This window comes from Cucumis sativus, chromosome 2, assembly GCF_000004075.3.
Source record: "Cucumis sativus cultivar 9930 chromosome 2, Cucumber_9930_V3, whole genome shotgun sequence".
Lineage (NCBI taxonomy): Eukaryota > Viridiplantae > Streptophyta > Magnoliopsida > Cucurbitales > Cucurbitaceae > Cucumis > Cucumis sativus.
In genome coordinates, this window is record NC_026656.2 from 16,544,126 (window position 1) to 16,562,873 (window position 18,748).

An 18,748-nucleotide genomic window follows, 5' to 3' on the forward strand; every position below is an offset into this window, starting at 1 on the left:
TGTGGGAAGATATTAGTATGGATTTTATTGAGGGCCTCCCCAAATCCGAGGGTTATGATGTTATATTGGTAGTTGCGGATCTTCTTTCCAAGTATGCACATTTCATCCCCTTGAAACATCCATTTGGTGCAAAAGTGTTGCTGCTGTTTTTATGCGAGAGATTATTCGTTTGCATGGATGCCCCTGAAGTATAGTGTCGGATCGTGATCGTATTTTCACAAGTCTATTATGGGAAGAGTTGTGGAGGTTGTTGGAAACTCAGTTGAGATGAAGCACCACTTACCACCCCCAAACAGATGGTCAAACGGAAGTTGTCAATCGAGGGGTGGAGACGTATCTAGGGTGTTTTTCTATGAACACACCTAAACAATGGGTTAAATGGCTAGCTTGGGCTGAATTAAGCTATAATACAACAGTCCGTACAGCCACATTGATGACCCCCTTCGAGGCCCTCTATGGGCAACCACCCCCCTCTATATTACCATATGTGAAGGGCTCGAGCCGGGTGAATGATGAAGTAGACCATTTGATGAAAGAAAGAGATGAAATTTTGGGCGTTTTGAAGGCCAATTTACTGAAAGCACAGCAGCGAATGGTCAAATATGCTAATGCTAAAAGACGGGAGGTGCAGTTTGAGGTTCATGATTGGGTTTATGTGAAGTTACGCCCTTACCGACAGTCCTCTCTCAGCCGTTTTAAGCACACCAAATTAGCCCCAAGATTCATTGGTTCATTTATGATTGTGGCACGAATTCGTTTCGTTGCATACCGTTTGGCCCTTCCCAAGGAATCGCTTATACACCCGGTCTTTCATGTTTCTGTTCTTCGCAAGGTCGTGGGTTCAAACAGGCCATTATTCCCAATTTCAAAAGATTTGGCTGCTGATTTGTCTATGCAAGTGTCTCCGGTAGAAGTATTGGGAGTTCGCAAAACAATAGAAAAGGAGGACAACTTAGAAGTTTTGATCCGTTCGAGTGAGGGGACACTTGAAAGTGCAACGTGGGAACAAGCTGCTCTTATTCAAGAAACAGTTTCCTGAATTCCACCTTGAGGACAAGGTGGCTATTTGGGGGGCGGGTAATGATAGACCTCCCATAGTAAAGGTGTATTCCCGTAGAGACAAGAATAGGAAGAAGAAAGAATGATTGAGAGTTAGTTGGTATTTTTCTATTTGTGTGGGCCCTTAGGAATGTGTTTGTTAGAGTGGGGCCAAGTATTTTGTTATTTCTCTAAGCAATTACTTAAGTTTCTTGAGTGGAAGGGTATGGGTATCTTGATTTTGGTATAGACTCTCATTAGAGAAGTGTGTAGAGATTGGGGAGCTCTCAAATCCTCCCCCACAGTTGATAAATAAAATTTTGGCTAAAGCCTTGACAAAAGCTAATGTAGAACATCCCCCTTCTTTATGTTTCTTGAGTTTTATCCTAGAGGAGGTGTTTGAATTACCATTTTTATAGTTTAGGATTAGTTATTTGAATTAACAATTTTGTATCTTGAGTTAGTTATAAGTAAACTAACTCAACCCCAAGTTAGTTTAACAACTCTTGTAATCTCCAGCCTATAAAAAGGCTTCTCATTTTCATTAATAAATGATAAAAAAAAAGGCATTATACATAAAGATTTCCTAGCTTTGCAATTACAGCATCAAAAGCAATGTACAGTTCAGATGAGACTTTATTCCAGTATAGAGTAGCTCTGTAATTGCAGATCAAGAAAGTGAATGTAGCATGGAAATCCCAAATTCAACATTTGGAAGTTAGCAATTGACAATCTCATTAGTAGGCAGTGCACCCATAATAAAATGTAAGATTTTTAGAACCCTAAAAATTCAAGTAACTTGCAACTAGTCATTGTCATGACCATCAATACTACGATTAGTGGATCAGCACAAAATACAAAACAGTAAGACAGTAAATCTTTAAAAACCTTACTTCTGTTTTAACTTGCTCAAGAAGAATGTTGCAAAAAGTATATCAACAAGAGTTCCTTCAAACATGACCTACAGGAAGAAGGGTAAAACAACAACATCCTGTCAAAAATCATTTAATGTGATTGAGATCTTTTAGCATGACTGCTTGAGAACTTTTAGCACAACCGGGCAGCAACTTCAATAACAGAAAAACATGCATAATGTAGGAAGACAGCAGATTTCAAATTATGACATTGTATTTATGAATGTCAGGCGATACATTAATGTTCCAAAATTCAACCAAAGTATGGGGTGAAAGATATATAAAATCTTCCACGATAAGGCCAAGACCAGGATATCCTTATCCAAAAAAAGAAAAAACTAATCAACCAAAGTAAATTCCATGTATGATTGGGAATTATGGCCATACCTTTGCCAAAAGAACTTCGAGGAAATGGAAAAACTGGAGATGTTGCTCATGTATCATTCCCGAACCAGGATTGGGGTAGAGCAAATGGTCAGCAATTTGCTGGATTACCAAGCAGAAAATAACTTATATTAGAAAAAATGAACAATACATACCCACATATTACTGAAATTTTATGAAAAGATTTCAAGCAACCAATTTTTATATTGAAATGTGATCTCACAACTATTTTTATTTTGAAAAGCGATTTCAAACAACTATGGCTGTCTCATCACGCTTCATGTTATCCAATAATACTACAGGATTAACAAAGCCATGCCATGCTAATAATAAGGAATGTCGTGATAACCTTAAATAAACCATACTGCACGTCAAAGGCTGCCTGTAATGTTCTCCATGACATCTTTAAAAATACCACCACCATCAATTCCTGCCTCCTCAACTCCAAATTCATTAACAAAAGACACACGTATCTGCATGCAGAAAAGTGAAGCAATTGACCCAACACAAACAAGAAAAAACTAATAAACAATTACAAGTAACTCTGCAACTATAGGATGCAGAAAGGGAAGGGGTCGTTTTCACGAGGGCAAAGAAAAAGATAGAAAAAAGTAAGATAACAATTTCATTTTTCATAAATCATGGAAGTCTGAAATTACCGATCCTTGAAGATCAACTTCAGACAATGCACTCATCTGACTGAAAGCATCTTCCAATATATGATTTCGTCGAATTCTAAACCGGTTTCTGGCAAAAACAGCAAGAGATCCATTCCTTTGCCTAGCTGCTGCTAGTTGTGTCTGTGAAATGAGTTATAGAGAAAGTAACCATAAATAAAAAATATCTTACATATTTCTATAACTAACAGTCGTCCAAGAAATTCAATATTGTGGATAAGGAAACCAAAAAAATAACTTGCTTACAGTGAAAATCTTAACCCTGCTAGTAAACGGTACTAAAAAGGGAACTCGCTTGTGTATATCATTTGCTCTGGTATTTTCTATCACTGCCTACAAAGAAACAAGGCCAAGTAAATAATTAGAATTACGATCAGATAGCAGGTCGTTAGAACCAAAACATTCATTGAGAACAATTACCTGTGAAATGAAATAATCATTCATCGCGTCAGCATGGAAGTCACTGGGTGGTGTAAACTGCCGTCTATTGTTCCAGTCTTGCAACTACAACGAGACAATTTAATCTTAGTAGATCGACAAAATGATGCATGGATAAACAATCTTGGAACTTTGGACTCCCCTGGAAGGATCGATATCCTTGACTTTGGTTTGAAGCTTGCATGGATAAACCTTTTCATTCATTTTTCATTGATTATTCATCATTGTTCCTGAAAATCAAAGGAAATTCTCTCAATTTTATATATTACTAAAATTAGGATACATATAAGTCTTAACTAGTCTCATAGCACCCTCCATTCATCTTCCCCTACACTGGCTATGGTATCAAAATGCTCAATTAAGTAATACGTCTACTAACGAACTTGAAAACAAAACACATCACACTAAAAAACACAAACATCCCTTTAACCCAACAGAAGCAGCTCTTTTTACCCTTGCACTCACTATCACATTACTATCATGTTTGTCAACTGTCAAACTAACTCTTTTAAGTTATTTAGTGTGACACTACAAAGTTATGAACACCATAATCTTAATTAAAACCTTTTAATAAACAAATGCGAAGTTACTACTCAAGAATGGCAAGGAATTCAAAAAACATGACAGCTATCCTAATTGGTTGAAAATGAGAAAAAGAAAGTTAGCCAGACAACCTGTTTGGACTACAAAGCCAGCAGATACGATTCCTCAAATTTGACCATTCACTCTCCATACTCCACAAGTCTTCAAGCACATGATGCTGCCTTCTTTCAGATGAGCAACATCATTCCGATCTTAACAGTCAGAAGAGCAAATCAAATCAATCCTAGCATATTCACAAATCACAACTAAAAAGTACAAACATTACAAAATAAAACATGCAGCGATATCAACAAGCATTCTGATAAATAATTAGCCAACTAATTGACATTACAAAATAAATAAAGAAAAAAATCATTGGAAAGATCACTGCTTAAATGAAATTTGAAATATCTCCCAATAGTTTTGATCGGTTACCCGAGTTGTGAGAGTGATCGGTTGATATTGCGTGCTTCCTTCAAGCGCTCCCCAGCTGCACCTGTTAGCTTCTGCCTCCGGAACCAGCTACTTAAACCATCTGCCAGTCTCTGCACAATAAAATGATTATGAGCCTAAATTTTACAAGTACCAGTCCGTTGAATATAGAAACGTGATACTCATGCTTTTCCATCCTAAACAACAGAACTATCTGCACTTCGATTTACAAATTCATTGCCTTTTTCCGACAGTGCTCACAACTGTTAGTTGTTACAGGTATACTTCTTTTATTTATTTATTTATTTTTACTAAATTCAGTAATACCATATTCCAGATATTAGCAACATTATTTTAGCATTACCTTGGATCGGGATTGCAGGTAAAAGCAGTATGTGATAGCGAACTCTCAGGAACGGTCGGGTTAGAAGAGGGAGGCCTAGGTGGAAGCGGGCTCTTCAGGATTTGGAATCGAAAACCGATCTGAGGTGGAGAATTTTCTTTGGAAGACTTGGGTTTCCGAGGGGGTCTGCGCCCTTGATTTCGGCACCGTTAAGGCTAGAAGAAGAAGAAAGTGGTGGATCGACGAGATGGGTATGTCGCAAGATAGAGTTTCTTGGCTGCTTCACGTTAGAGAGGAAGAGCGAAATTTTGGAGGTATAGGAAGAGCGAAACGGAATTTGAGAGATAGGAAATCGCAGGGTTTGAGGAAGACGAAGAAGAGAAGGGGAGATGAGAGGCAGAGTAAACCGATGGAGAAGAAAAAGGGGAAAGAAATTTGAAATAAAAGAGACCGTTGAGGTTGAAGAAGAGGGAAAAGAAAATTGACCGTGGAGGAGAGTTATTTAATTTTTGGATTAAATATTTTGTATGAAAATTAAAAAAAAAAAGTTAAAAGGCAAATATTTTCTACTTTTTTTATTATTTATTCTATGAAAATTCAATAATAAAAAAGCATCTATATTTGCTTTTGGTATGGTTCACATTTTTATTTATTTGACAAAAATCTAACTAAATTATCATTCATTTTGACCTAATATTGCAAATATAAATTTATATTTTGCATCTTAACTACTCTTTGGCATTTATAATATCATTGTTCCACACCTCAATTTTTTTATTGTTGTCAAAAATAAACCTAATCCAAAATGAATTAGCAAATTAGGGAATAAATGTAATCATTGTTTTTGGGAGTTTGAGTTCGACCGTGATTATTGTTGAATAATTTTCACTTAGACATGCACATTTTGCTATTTTAGCAATTTAAATTTAAAATTTTCTTTTATCAAAAGTAAACCTCTTGTTTTAATGTTTTTCTGGTCATCCCTTTTAAATACAACTAATGACAAATGAATATAACAATTAAGAAATTCGTAGATATATAACAACATTTTAAACTAATTGCTGCAGTTATTTTAAATCACATATGTCATTCGCTTATAAGCCATAAGAGTCTATTAACGATATAAATCTATCACAAATATATTTTGCTACATTTACAATTTTTAAAAGATATTGTTATATACTTAATTATTATTCATAAAATTGCTAATCCATTATACTTACCCTAAGTTAAATGAATAATGTCAAAAGTAAGTTTACTACGAAGGTAATTTGTGTGACCCTTTTATCCTAACGTAGGAAGTTTGTTCCACTCCATACCATTATTGAACTAAGAAGATTAAGTGTGTATTAGTATGTTTAAACAAGTATAATTATAGCAAAATCTATGAGTGATATATTTATATTAGCAATACAATATGTGTTACATATGCAAATATTTTGTATCTAATCGTTGTATTTGCAATTAACTCCATTCAAATATACAAATATAAACATAACTCTTTAACCTGAGTTTAGCTAGGATCACAAACTACAAAAAGAAAGTATGGAACATATTTAATTTGTTTTTTTTTCTTTGAAGAAAATTTGGTGTGTAGCACATTATATATTTTTCTTTCCTTTAAAAAACAGTATTGATCTTATAATATACGGCCTTGCACAATGTATTCACCATAAAGATCATATAATTGTAGAGATGTATAGAAGGTCTGATAAACAACATAAACGAAAAGTTCTAATCCTTGAAATTGTAAACATTACCCATATCCTACAATAAAAGTCACATCAACTTGATATTTGTTGAAATTTAACAAAAATGAAAAGAAAGCAACGATAAACCAATGACGATGGAAGAAGATACAGTTTTCAAACACAACCAGCTATCCAAATTATTCATAATATGGTATTAGAAAATATATTGCAATTTGTAACCTCATAAGTTTATAAACAGAGTAAAAATTAAAGGAAATTTTTTTATCAAGCTTATATTAGGACTTTATACTACTTATATGTAATTCTTAAGTTTTCTTCTTTTAGCTATAAAAGACACAAATTAAGAAAAAAAATGACTTGATTGTCCATGTAAAGTTATGCCCCAACTTTTTTCTTCTAACTTAAGAAAAGGAACACCAACAAATATCTATCCCCATAAACTAAAAAGCATAGGAAAATGATAGTAAAAGTAAAATCAACTTTTTCTGTTATCTTTTTCCTTCATTCATTTACTTCTAATTGAAAATAAATCAAAAGTCTAAAACCGATCAAATTATTGAAAACGAAAAAACAAGAAACATAACAGTGTGGAGAGGTAGTTATTATCAAGTATTTGATTTTGTTTAATAGATTCCAGTTGTGACAACCACAACAATTGTATGCATGAAGTTCATCATTCAAACAGATTCTGACAACAAATTTCAACACATCTGCAAGGCGAAAGAAGATAGGAATTAGGATAACAAGGTAATTAGAACACTGAAATAAATTTTAAAAATAATTTTATTGCCGATTGCTACTATAAGCATAATTATCTGCTTGTATAGTTGTCTTGCATGATCTGACAAATACATTATGGTATTTGATATTCCATTCAGGTTGTATCTTGCATGTTACCAACAAAATCATGTGCTTAGTGATAAATTACTCTTAGACTGAGAAATACTCGAAAAAAAATCAAGAGTAACAACTCTTAGTTTCCCAGAAAAATTGAAACAAAATCATGACAAACCAACAACAAGAACTTCATAAACTTGTCTGATGAAAGCAACTCAAGAACAGTCTCAATGCAGATCATACATGAGTTCTTTGCTAAATATTTCCAAAGGCTAAAAAGAGTTAAGGAAAAAAAAAAAACAATAATTACCTGTAATTTTCGTTGGTTCATGATCTTCTCTTGTCATTCCCTCACTTTAATCTCATAACTGAAAAGGAAAAGAGGAGGGAGGGGTGATTAAACTCATGCATGTACATAATGTCGAAACCAGCAAAATTACCACCCTATTAACTATGAAAGTCTGGTTGTGGTCGAAGTAGGGTGAAAGTCAGTGTAGATTAGAATAGATGTCACCGTGAAGCTCACTGTCGGTTGGGGGAGAACATAAAAATTGATTTTTTTCTTTTATAACAGGCTGACTGACCTACAGGCTGGGGTGAACTGGCTGGCAAGGAGGAAGTGACATGCTACCACTAGGTTGTGTTAGGTGTGAACAATGGACAATGGTGGCTAGAAGTGAGGGAAGGGCTTTGTCAAAGGGTCGTGCAGGGCTGAACTCCAACTGTCCAATATTAGTTTGTTCGGTTACTTTCTTTGTTTCACCCATATCAATGTCTGCAAAAATTCCCACAATATATAGAAATGGAAATAAAGATCCTTAAGTTCTTTGAGAAAAATCATAAATATAGCCACAAAATTTCTCCAATTATTTGTTACTTAAAAAAGTATAGAAATTGTCAACCAAGCTCAACTAACGCCTGTATGTATGTACTTAGAACCAAGAGGTCTCGGGTTTAAATCCCTCTACCCAAAATTTGTCCTAAATCTCAACTTTTTTACAATCAATCCTAAAACTCTTTTTCTACCCCATTTTTGGCCTATTTTTGGCAATTCCCCAATACTATTATAGTTGTAGAATAAAAAATTTTAGATCAATCACGCATTATCGTTGAATTCAAGACTAATTAAAAATTGACATGTGTCCCAAATTAAAATTGAAAAAAAATATAAATTTGTTAATTTGGATGATACACATGTTTGGATCAAATTAATTATTTTAGTTTAATTAATATTATTTACTCGGTTAAGACTAAAATTCAATCGAGCCAAAAAAATAAATTTAATTTAGCTCTAGTCCATAAATCAACCAGACTCAAGTTCATAAAAGCCACTAAAGAACTCTATAGATACTGGAGTTCCCTTCATTTGAAGATACAAACTTTCTTTCAAGACTCCAACTTCAAGAACGTCACGTGCTCTCTTCTCCTCAAATCAAGCATAAGCATCTAAGTGAGAGAGAATCAGGAGATCAAATGACTCATTGCATCAAATCAACATAAATACATTATTAATACAAGTTGGAGTTCACAAATTAAATTTCTCTATAAAGATCTCGTGTAAACCACAGTGAACCAAAAAGTGATTATAAACGAAATATTTCATTAATAAATTCAATCAAATAAAATGAAATACAGGAAAATTACAACTCTACTGAACTTGAGATGAATCCTCAAAATTCTAAGTCTTTTCCTTGGACGAATTCTCTAATCGTCCGTCAACACACACTTTTGTGGGATGAGAAATTTTAGAGCTACTATGCCTCCCTCATAGGAACTTTTGTACTTAAGATTAGCTACTGACTTGGAATGTTGCGGAAGACCTATGGAGTTGTTGTAAAATGGCAGAAATTGTGAGAAGATGGTGATGAATTTGACTATAGTTAGTTGTTCCCCGAAATGGAAGACTTGCTATATAATGTATTAATTGACTGTCTCGTTGTTGCTGTCCATTGTTATTTTGATAAAAGGTTTGCAGATGTAAATAATTTGTAAATTTATAGATCTAAGAATGTTATCATACACTTCATATTAGATAATAAAAATCACTTGACAATTTCTCAAACACCACACCGTCTACCGCCTCAAAGTTGAGTTATTGATCATGGTCAAGACAAAGAAAATAAGGATTGAGACCACACTTGCGAAGAAGAAAAATGTTGAGAGGAGAAAAAGATCATGCATGCAAATGGAAAAAAAAAAAAAAGAGAAAGTAGGAACTTTGTTTAGGTTCATCAAGAAGATAAATGGATATAAAGAAATAACCAAAATCATAACTTGAATTCTTTCTCATATTTGCAATAGTAGAAATCTGGAAGACACATTTGCAAAATATCTCAACTTATTTTGCTACCTATTACAATATTCCTAAACTTATTGTAAATGTACACAATTTTGTATCTGTGATCAGTTTCAAGAATCTCTCCCTAGAGAGAATAAGTTGCATCTTCTAAAAGTACTTGCTATGGCTCAACATCAACATACTTTAGGAAACTTTTCAATAGTTATTTACATAAAAGAAAACTAGAAGGTAAAATAGTAATGAATTTCTCCAACTGAATTTTGTTCGAGTTACAATAGTTGTATGTTTATGCGCATCTATATATATAATGCAATAATGTAAGACAACATGAGCATAATGTAATATGGAGAGCTGGAGGATCAAATAAAAATATAAGAAAATCAGATTATTATCTTTATGATAAAATAATTAGTACAACAAAAAACAAAATTAGACTTTACTAATTGCAGATCAAAAATTGCATCCGCGACGCTGGCAAATCAGAGTTGCATGGGAGTTGAATCCTTAACAATCTCATATAATGATATAATGTTTTCAATGCTCAATAGGCCAATGATGCACCATTCCAAGAGATCTGATTTCCTATTCTGGAGGACTTCTTGAAGAAAATGAATGTTATGCTGCAAGGAAGGTGCAAATTTATTAGAGAAGAATTAAACACTGTTCTATCTCAAGAAATATCATTTCCATAAAAGTAAAAGAACCTCCTTCCAGTGAGTATGATATAAGTGGAAGAATCTAGGTTAAAGATTTAAATAAGGAAATCACAATGAGAATGTTGATTATTTTTTCCTTAGCTCGGCTTTTGGAAAAGGAACACACACCACTCCCTGATTTCATTTGCATTATTTTGGGTCAGCTTCAGAATACACAAACTTCAGATGGACAGCACAAACACTTGGAAACAATTTAGCAGAACCAATTTCTTAAAGAAACATTCTAAACTAATTAAATAAAGAGAGTCCTCAAAACTTCACTCCTTGAAGAACTATGAATTGATTCTCCTACAATAGTAGCTAGCTTTTGATAGGACCACGTCCCTTCACCACGGATTAGAATATTGATGTCAATATTTTAATTTTTTTTATTCTTCTTCTTTAAAAAAAATAAACATTTAATTCTTGAACATTGGGATCTAAATGTCCAGGGATAATAATGCTCATACCCACGAAATAATATCCACCATCCAAACTGTTAAATAAAAAAATTCTTTTCCTAAAATTCTACCGAAGCAGTAGGAAAAGTTGTTATGTAACTTTTTCTAAATAAGTGAAGAAAGAGTGGACAAGAATATGATAAAACCAATAAAATTAATCAGAAGCTGCTAGTATCCATTTGATTTAATACGTTCCAATCCTTGAATTTAAAGCCTTGTACATGTGTGAATATTATGCATTAACGATTTAACGATTTTAAAATGAAATAAGAATGAAGGATTTAAATTCATTCACTTGTGAAAGTTGAGAGATTTAGTTAATACAACATTTAGTATAAATTGGTTTTCTTTCCCTTAAAAAGAATACTAAAGAAAATACGAAAGTTTTCACGAGGTTACACGTCCTCTCAACACATTTTCCATTGCATATAACCAAAAATAGATAATATTGCTTTCAAGTTGGCTATTGCCACGATATTTAAGAAGAACGTTCAAGAGAAGAGGCTCAACTATACGGAAAAAACCACTTTGAAGGAATGAATGGAATAGAATGAAATTACCTCCACAAACTTCAATTTGAAATCTAGATTCCCAAAGCGCTGGGTGACCTCGTACTCTTCCCGAAGGTACTCATATATTTGAGCATATTTTGCATCCCTCCACGCAATTTCTGATCTGAGTGGCAAAGGAAAAAGACATAAAAGAGCACTAAGATAACAAAATTCTACCAATTAAAGCAATATTATGATCGAATTTTCTATGCACGAATATTAATAATAATAAGAAGGTAAGAATGTATATATTTTTGTTTACTTATATCAAGCTTGAAAGGCAAACTTTTCTATGTTATGATCTTGGTTCTGTTAGGATGTCAAATACATTTCTGAACAATAGTATTATCCTGGCGCCAAGTACTGCGAAAACCACATAAGACGTAATCCAAGCTTTAAAGAGGCTCTAGATAAAATAAAAAGCAAAATGTATTTGATAGGCCACTGATTATACATCAGTATGCTCGCAGGGGCAAAAAGGGCAAAGAAGTAGTTATTATTGAGTTGGGAGAATCATCCAACAGTAAGAATGATTATCTTGGGTAGTTTTGGGCATTTATCTTGACTAGTTTCAGTCTTCAGGTGGTTAGTAGTTGGTTATGAAGGAAGTTATGTTACCGTTGCTATGTTATGTGTTTAAATAAGAAGTTAAGTTAGCAGATGGGTAGACAGTCTTTTAGTTTGAAGTGTTTGGGTTTCTCTCGTGTGGGAGGAATGGTCTATGTAATAGTAAATTATCTATAATAGAAGAACTTTACTTTAGTAACTATCATACTGGTATAAGAGCCCTCAACCTGGGGATGATAGGAAAGGTGGCACAGAAGAAAATTGAAGAACGGTTAGGCGTAACTGATTTTGAAATTGCCAGGATTTAAGTAGATGTTCAGAAGTTACCACAAATTGAAGAAACGCTGCTTGCACTTGCTTAAGATTGTTCAACGCTTTATCCTTATAGCACAGTTGGAACAACAACGAAGGAATGCAGATGACACTCAAACATTATTGGCTTCTCTAGTTTCTGGTGTTGGATTGTCAGATCGCCCTTCCAATTCGGAATCGAATGAGGAAATTAAGAATACGACAGTGGCAAACACAGTGGAACCTATTTATGGCTATAGGAGCAATGCATTCAGACAATAATGAGGGTGAACAGGATCATAGCAAATTAAACAAGTTTGAGATGTCAGTATTCAATGAATCCGATCGTTACTTACAAATCCATAAACTTACTGATTCCAAAAAATTAACAGTGACAGTCATTAGCTTCAAAGCAGCGGAGCATTAGCTTCGAAGCAGCGGCTCTCAATTGGTACCAAGCCACAGACAAACGAGAACCAATTTTGAATTGGAATGATATGAAACGAAGATTGTTGATCCGATTTGGCTCATCATGCCAAGGTTCAGTTTGTGGGCAATTTCTCATAATCAAGCAAGAAACAGTGGTGGAGGAATATTGCAGTCCGTTTTGATAGGTTAGTGGCTCCTTTACTCCAACTACCTACCAAAAAAATTAAAAAAAGAACGTGTCCTCTGCATGTCGTGTCCTATGCATGTTGTATCCTATATGTTAAAAAACTGGTGTGTCGTATCTCGTGTCGGTGTTCGTGCTTCTTAGGTTTTGAATTTAAAAACTCTTCTAAATAATTTTAAAAAAAGATTTCCTATTGTTCGGTTTTTCTCTGACTTACCAATTAAATTATTTGGTTGCACTACTTATGTTCATAATCCCAACTCTACTCGTACTTCACTTGATCCTAAAGCTGTTAAATGCATTTTTGTAGGCTGTCTCCTATAGGAAGGCTTACAAATGTTTTGACACTTCGACTAAAAGGTATTTTGAGAGTATGGATATGTCTGTTTTTGGAAAATCAACCTTTTTTTAGCCAAAATTCTCTTTAGAGGGAGTCCCCAACCTTAAGATAATTTTTGGGACACTTAACCTATCCCAAACACCATTGATTCCAAAGTTATGAGCTAACTCTTGACGTCAAGTGTGGAGAGTTCTTCAGGGGGAGAACCACTATAGACTGACTTGACAAGTAAAAACCTGAACTACAGCTTTATAATAAAAGAAACTTGACTCGAAGGAATTGAGAATGATCTATCACAAAACCAAACTAATACCCCGATAAATGATTATGAAGATCCAGGTAACATACATTCTCCTTTTACTTCGTCTAATTCTCCCCGTTCTTCTCATAATTCCTTGTCTAATGTCTCTGATCTTGATATTACAATTGCCAACAGGAAAGGTACCAGTAAATTTGTCAAATATCTCATTGCAAACTATCTTTCTTATCGTAAACTTTCACAATCATAAAGCCTTTACATCCAAAATAATCAACCTGTTTGTTCCGAGGAATATACAAGAGGTCCCAAATGAATTGAATTGGAAATTAGCAGTGATGGAAGAGATGAATTCTACATGGGATATACTTGAACTACGAAAAGAAAAGAAAACAGTTGGATGCAAGTGGATGTTTACGCTAAAATGTAAAGCTGATGGTAGTGTCGAGAGGTACAAGGTTGGATTGGTTGCTGAGGGGTTTACTCAAACCTATGGAGTTGATTATCAAGAAACATTTGCTACAGTTGTCAAAATCAATTCTATTAGAAATTTGTTGTCTGTTGTAGCTAACTTTGATTGGCCTCTTTATCAATTGGATGTTAAGAATGTCTTTCTCAATGGGGAACTGAAAGAAGAGGTAATTATGGACTTGCCACCTAGTTTTAAGGTAGATCTCGGGATTAACAAAGTTTGCAAGTTAAAGAGATCATTATACGGTCTCAAACAGTCTCCTAGAGCTTGATTTGAACGCTTGTATATTCCTTGGAACAAACAGTCTCCTAGAGCTTGATTTGATTCGAGAAAGTAGTCACGGGCTATGGATTCAGTCAAAGCCAAGTCGATCATATGATATTCTACAAACATACAGGAAATGACAAGGTTATGATTTTGATAGTTTAATTTGATGATATCGTTCTTACAAGCAATGATGAGACAGAACAAACTTTCGTGAAGAAAAAGTTGGCAGATGATTTCCAGATCAAGGACCTAGGAACTTTAAAGTACTTCCTAGGCATGAAGTTTGCCAGGTCCAAAAGTGGCATTCTTTTCAAACAAAGGAAGAATATTATTGATCTGTTAAAAGAGACAGGTTTACTTGGTTGCAAGGTAGCAGAAACTCCCATTGAGCAGAATTTGAAATTGAAAGTTGCAACCAAGAATGAGATAAAGGAAAGAGAAAAGTACTAGAGACTTGTAGGAAGACTCATATATCTTTCCCACACGTCCTAACATTGCTTTTGCAATTAGTATCAAAAGTCAGTTCATGCATGCTCTTGGACCAACTCACTTTTATGCCGTTTATAGAATAGAATCCTAAGTATTTGAAAGGTACTTGAGGAAAAGACACATTGTTTCAAAGACATGATCATCTAATGTTAACGTTTACACTAATACTAATTGGGCAGGTTGCATGACTGAGATCTGGTTACTGCCCCTTCCTTGGAGGAAATCTTGCTACTTGGCAAAGTAAAAAACAGAGTGCTGTTGCAAGAAGTAGTGCAGAAGCAGAATTTAGAGCTTTAACCCAACGCATTTGTGAGTGTAAATGAATAAGATTGTTGGAAGAATTGGGATTCACTCAAACAATGCTCATGCAGTATCACGGCAGCAATTTCCATTGCCCACAATTCAGTCCTTTATAACAAGACGTAACATACTGAAGTCAATAAACACTTTATAAAGCAAAAGACCAATGTGGGAGTAATATGCATACCCTACCTTCCGACAACAGAACAAATTGCAGATGTGTTAACTAAAGGCCTTCCAAAGTGGCAATTCAACAAACTGATTGACAAGCTAGCAATGACTGATATCTTCAAACCAGCTTGAGGGGAAATGTTGATTATTTCCTTTATTGTATTATATTTTATTGTGTTGGTTGTATAATATTTGCCAAATTTATTTTTTCCTTTTTTGTAATGAGTTGTTTTATTTAAGTAAAATCTTTCTATTTGTGAAATAAACAAGAAATATATTATTTTAGCATAAATCAATGAAGTCTTAATTCCAAGCGATGTTTACTGGATTTTGTTTGCCTCTTTATTTGTTTTGAGGATCTTTTTTCTTCTACTTTGTTTGCTTATTGGTTTGTATTTTGAGTATATCTCTTTTCATTTCCCTACGTGATGGGAAACTTGTTTTCATTTCCTTATGTGATGGGAAACTTCCGCAAGGAAGTCTCTTACTGTGAGGAACCAGACTATTCCTATATCTGCACAATTCCGAGTAAACGATGTATAAGAATGCTTAACGACAGATGGTCTTCCTTTTTAAGAATGTCCTGCGTTGTGGGTGGTCTCTTATTCCGCCGCTTTCTAGAGCTATGCCGCTGCCATTACCCCTTGGATTGGCCATGAGACAAACATTTTAGTTTCTTCATTGCAAGTCTCTTTGCATTTCCTTAATGAACAGTTTTTTATATTGTATCCTTTTCAAAACAATAATAAATAAAATAAAAAGACAGCTATCTGTTTAGACCAATATACTATAAGTCCAATACCAACTATCGGGGTTTTACCTCTCAAAAAGACCAACTTTGAGAATTACATCTGCTAAATTTGAATTGGCCTTTCCAACAAGTTGAAGGAGCTTTTTCTTATCCATAGTGAATGTTCCTGTTTTCTCCATTTTACGATTTATATCTGCAAACTCTTCAACCAAACTATCAACCTGAAAAAGAAAAGAGAGAAAAGAAAAGGCATGTTTTGAGAACACAAATACAAGCACTAATTGGTGCTGAAGATTAAAATGCCAAACTCGGAGAATTAGTAACTTAGATATTTAATGAGCAAGCAGATCTCATAACCTCCGTCATTCCAGCTAAGTGACAAAAAATGTCAATTATGACACGATGATGGAAAAGTTGCAGGAAATTATGATGTCACCAATCATGCTTTAGGAATAGGTCTAGAAATAATATGAGTGGCCTACTAGGTTGTCCCAGGAGTAAATAAAAGAATGTGATAGACTGCCAATGATTGTTCACATAACCAGGCATTGTAATCCCATTTTTTTATTTTGCTTCCATACCAAATCGTAAAACCAAATTGTATTTATATGTTGTCTTGATCTTTTGGGATCATTCTTTGGATTGGAGTCCTTTATTGTAGGAAGGGTTGAACTCTCTTTTCTATTGTCGGGGATTGGGCTTCTTTTTTTCTCTTTTCTATCCTCTTGAGTGCCCTTCTATGTTCTTCATTTCTCTCCAAGAAATTGTGGTTTTGAATAAAGATTAAAGAAACAAAAAATTGATAAAAATCAGTTTGACAAAATGTAATTTTTAAAAAGAACATAAATAACAATTCTACAGACATTTCAAGAGCTCCCCATCTCTCCTAATCCTAACCAAAGATAATTCTTAGAGAGAACCTATTGGCACCTACTAACCAATATATACCCATCTACTAGGAACGGGTCTGGTTTCATTAAAAGATTATAGCAATGATTCTACAGTTTTGTATCCTATTTGACACCTTTAAGGATTATTTTGTGTGTTGTATTTTGTTTTTCATAGACACCTGTCTAATGAAGAGCTGTTACCTATAATTGGAAAAATTCACCCATCAGAGCATTACTATGCAAAACAACAGGCAGAATATATCATACAGCAGGTACTCATCCATAACGAATCTTAAAACCCATATGCAAGTCGATGAATTTTTTAGCTTTACTTTTACGATTGAGATATTGCTTGGATATTGTGGCACATATTAATGTCATCAACAAACATCTCATGATTCTTATGTATGGTTGTAGAAACAATTTACTCTTTCTTTTCCTCTATCAGTGAGAGCTTGCTGGGTTGTCCATGGATTGTTTTATACTCTGTACAGTTATTTTAATTTTTACTTGACCGACCACCCATCACATATAAGTAATATTGTGTAAAATTCATTTTACGAGTAGTAAAATCGGTCATATTAAAACGCAGTCATTACACCAATTGTTTTCTGTTTGCACTTTGTGGACTGAATGGTTATTCTCTTGGAAGTTCCTTTATCAGATTTCATTATGAATCTATTGCATCTGACTTTTAACTCAATAAACTGTAGCATAATTGTTAATGTTATTATGGTCCTCATTGATTTTAATAAGATAGACCAAGTGTTCTCTATCAGCCTCAGAACATAAGATATAGTATGACGTCATTTATCTTATCATTTTACATGGAAGAACTTTCTTGCAAATGTTTTCTAAATGAGAAAACATTACCATAAGGCATAAGATCTAGAATTAGACTAGGCCTGGAAAATATTTTCATCTTCCAGAGGGAGCAACTACATCTGTTGATTAACATCTTCATTCTGTCTTTATTTTACAGGCTGATGCAGATAAAGATGGACGTCTCACCTTGGCAGAAATGATCGATCATCCTTACGTATTTTACAGTGCCATTTTCAACGAAGATGATGAGGACGATTATGATTTCCACGATGAGTTTCGTTAAGTTTTTTCATGTATGGACACCTCCCTCTATCTAACAAACTTCCGCGGACAAGATCAGTCTTGATGTTTGTTGCTGTTGCAGGAATAGTCGAATAGTCAGATAGGATTAGCAGTAGAGAAAACGGAGTTCTTTCGCAGCATGGAATCGGGATACAGAGTTTGAAGTCTTAGGCAACAACTTGGAGGAGATCTCTCTGGCATGGTGGTCAGAACTGGGTTAAACTTCTTCAGCCATGGCTCGCCCATATGGTGGTATCCCTCTTTTTGTAGCATATGAAACCCCCATCTTGTCTAAGATAACAATGGTTTCACACCTTAGATTATAGACATTTATTTGCAAATAGTTTTGTTAAGTTCAATGTCCTTGGTATAGAATTACCATTTAATTGTTATTTGTTACTAATTTATTCTTCCTGGATAGAAAATTATCAATTATTCAATCATATTTATCTTTTGAGTATAGGGTTTTTGAAAAAGTGAGCTACAAACAGGTGTGTAATTTTAGTATTTTGTTGTTGCTTTTCAAATATGATGTTGGATATGATATTTGGTTTAAGAATTTTTGGACCAAGTACAAATAATTGAATTTTAGGACTAATTAAAAGTTGACATGTGTTGACATAAGGATGATGCCACGCATTTTCATCGTTGGTTCAAGTTAAAGTTAACTATTTTAGGTTCAATTAAATATTATTTATTTGTACAATTTTAGCCTAAGAGCTAAATATGACAAAAATTTATGTAATAAGGTTAACTTAGTTGGAGAGCTAAATATGACAAAAATATATGTGATTGGATCCATGAGTCTGATCCATGGATCAACAAAGTCCAAGCCCATAAGAGGACTATAAATAGAAGAGTCCTCCTCATC

At 34.1% G+C, this 18,748-nt stretch overlaps 1 protein-coding gene and 4 long non-coding RNA genes across 5 annotated transcripts; 1 reads left to right on the top strand and 4 right to left on the bottom strand.

Annotated features, from left to right (window-relative positions):
* Positions 1 to 1,656: 1,656 nt before the first annotated feature.
* On the bottom strand, positions 1,657 to 2,721 carry LOC116402103. Its single transcript, XR_004214513.1, has 3 exons — positions 2,686 to 2,721; positions 2,340 to 2,438; positions 1,657 to 1,999 (listed from the first exon to the last, which is right to left on the bottom strand). It is a non-coding gene; the product is annotated as an uncharacterized LOC116402103 (long non-coding RNA).
* A 1,465-nt stretch (positions 2,722 to 4,186) lies between these two features.
* Positions 4,187 to 4,952, bottom strand: LOC116402203. Its single transcript, XR_004214653.1, has 3 exons — positions 4,830 to 4,952; positions 4,469 to 4,578; positions 4,187 to 4,245 (listed from the first exon to the last, which is right to left on the bottom strand). It is a non-coding gene; the product is annotated as an uncharacterized LOC116402203 (long non-coding RNA).
* Positions 4,953 to 6,961: 2,009 nt separating this feature from the next.
* LOC116402193 lies at positions 6,962 to 8,102 on the bottom strand. The gene is made up of 2 exons (XR_004214645.1): positions 7,668 to 8,102; positions 6,962 to 7,230 (listed from the first exon to the last, which is right to left on the bottom strand). It is a non-coding gene; the product is annotated as an uncharacterized LOC116402193 (long non-coding RNA).
* A 1,736-nt stretch (positions 8,103 to 9,838) lies between these two features.
* LOC116401966 lies at positions 9,839 to 16,128 on the bottom strand. Its single transcript, XM_031880506.1, has 3 exons — positions 15,950 to 16,128; positions 11,373 to 11,487; positions 9,839 to 10,276 (listed from the first exon to the last, which is right to left on the bottom strand). Exons 1-3 carry the CDS (start codon positions 16,057 to 16,059, stop codon positions 10,136 to 10,138), a joined length of 366 nt encoding a protein of 121 aa, XP_031736366.1. The 5' UTR covers positions 16,060 to 16,128; the 3' UTR covers positions 9,839 to 10,135.
* A 759-nt stretch (positions 16,129 to 16,887) lies between these two features.
* On the top strand, positions 16,888 to 18,290 carry LOC116401967. The gene is made up of 3 exons (XR_004214294.1): positions 16,888 to 17,042; positions 17,753 to 17,888; positions 17,960 to 18,290. It is a non-coding gene; the product is annotated as an uncharacterized LOC116401967 (long non-coding RNA).
* The last annotated feature ends 458 nt before the right edge of the window (positions 18,291 to 18,748 follow it).

What these genes read in the sequence shown, in the direction of transcription:
- LOC116401966 (XM_031880506.1), bottom strand. Translation starts at nt 16,059, where the DNA reads ATGGAGAAAACAGGAACATTCACTATGGATAAGAAAAAGCTCCTTCAA. An exon ending in AAAGTTGGTCTTTTTGAGAG is followed by an intron (nt 11,488 to 15,949) that starts GTAAAACCCCGA and finishes TTTGCCACTCAG; the next exon opens with ATCAGAAATTGCGTGGAGGG. An exon ending in TCAAATTGAAGTTTGTGGAG is followed by an intron (nt 10,277 to 11,372) that starts GTAATTTCATTC and finishes CCTTCCTTGCAG; the next exon opens with CATAACATTCATTTTCTTCA.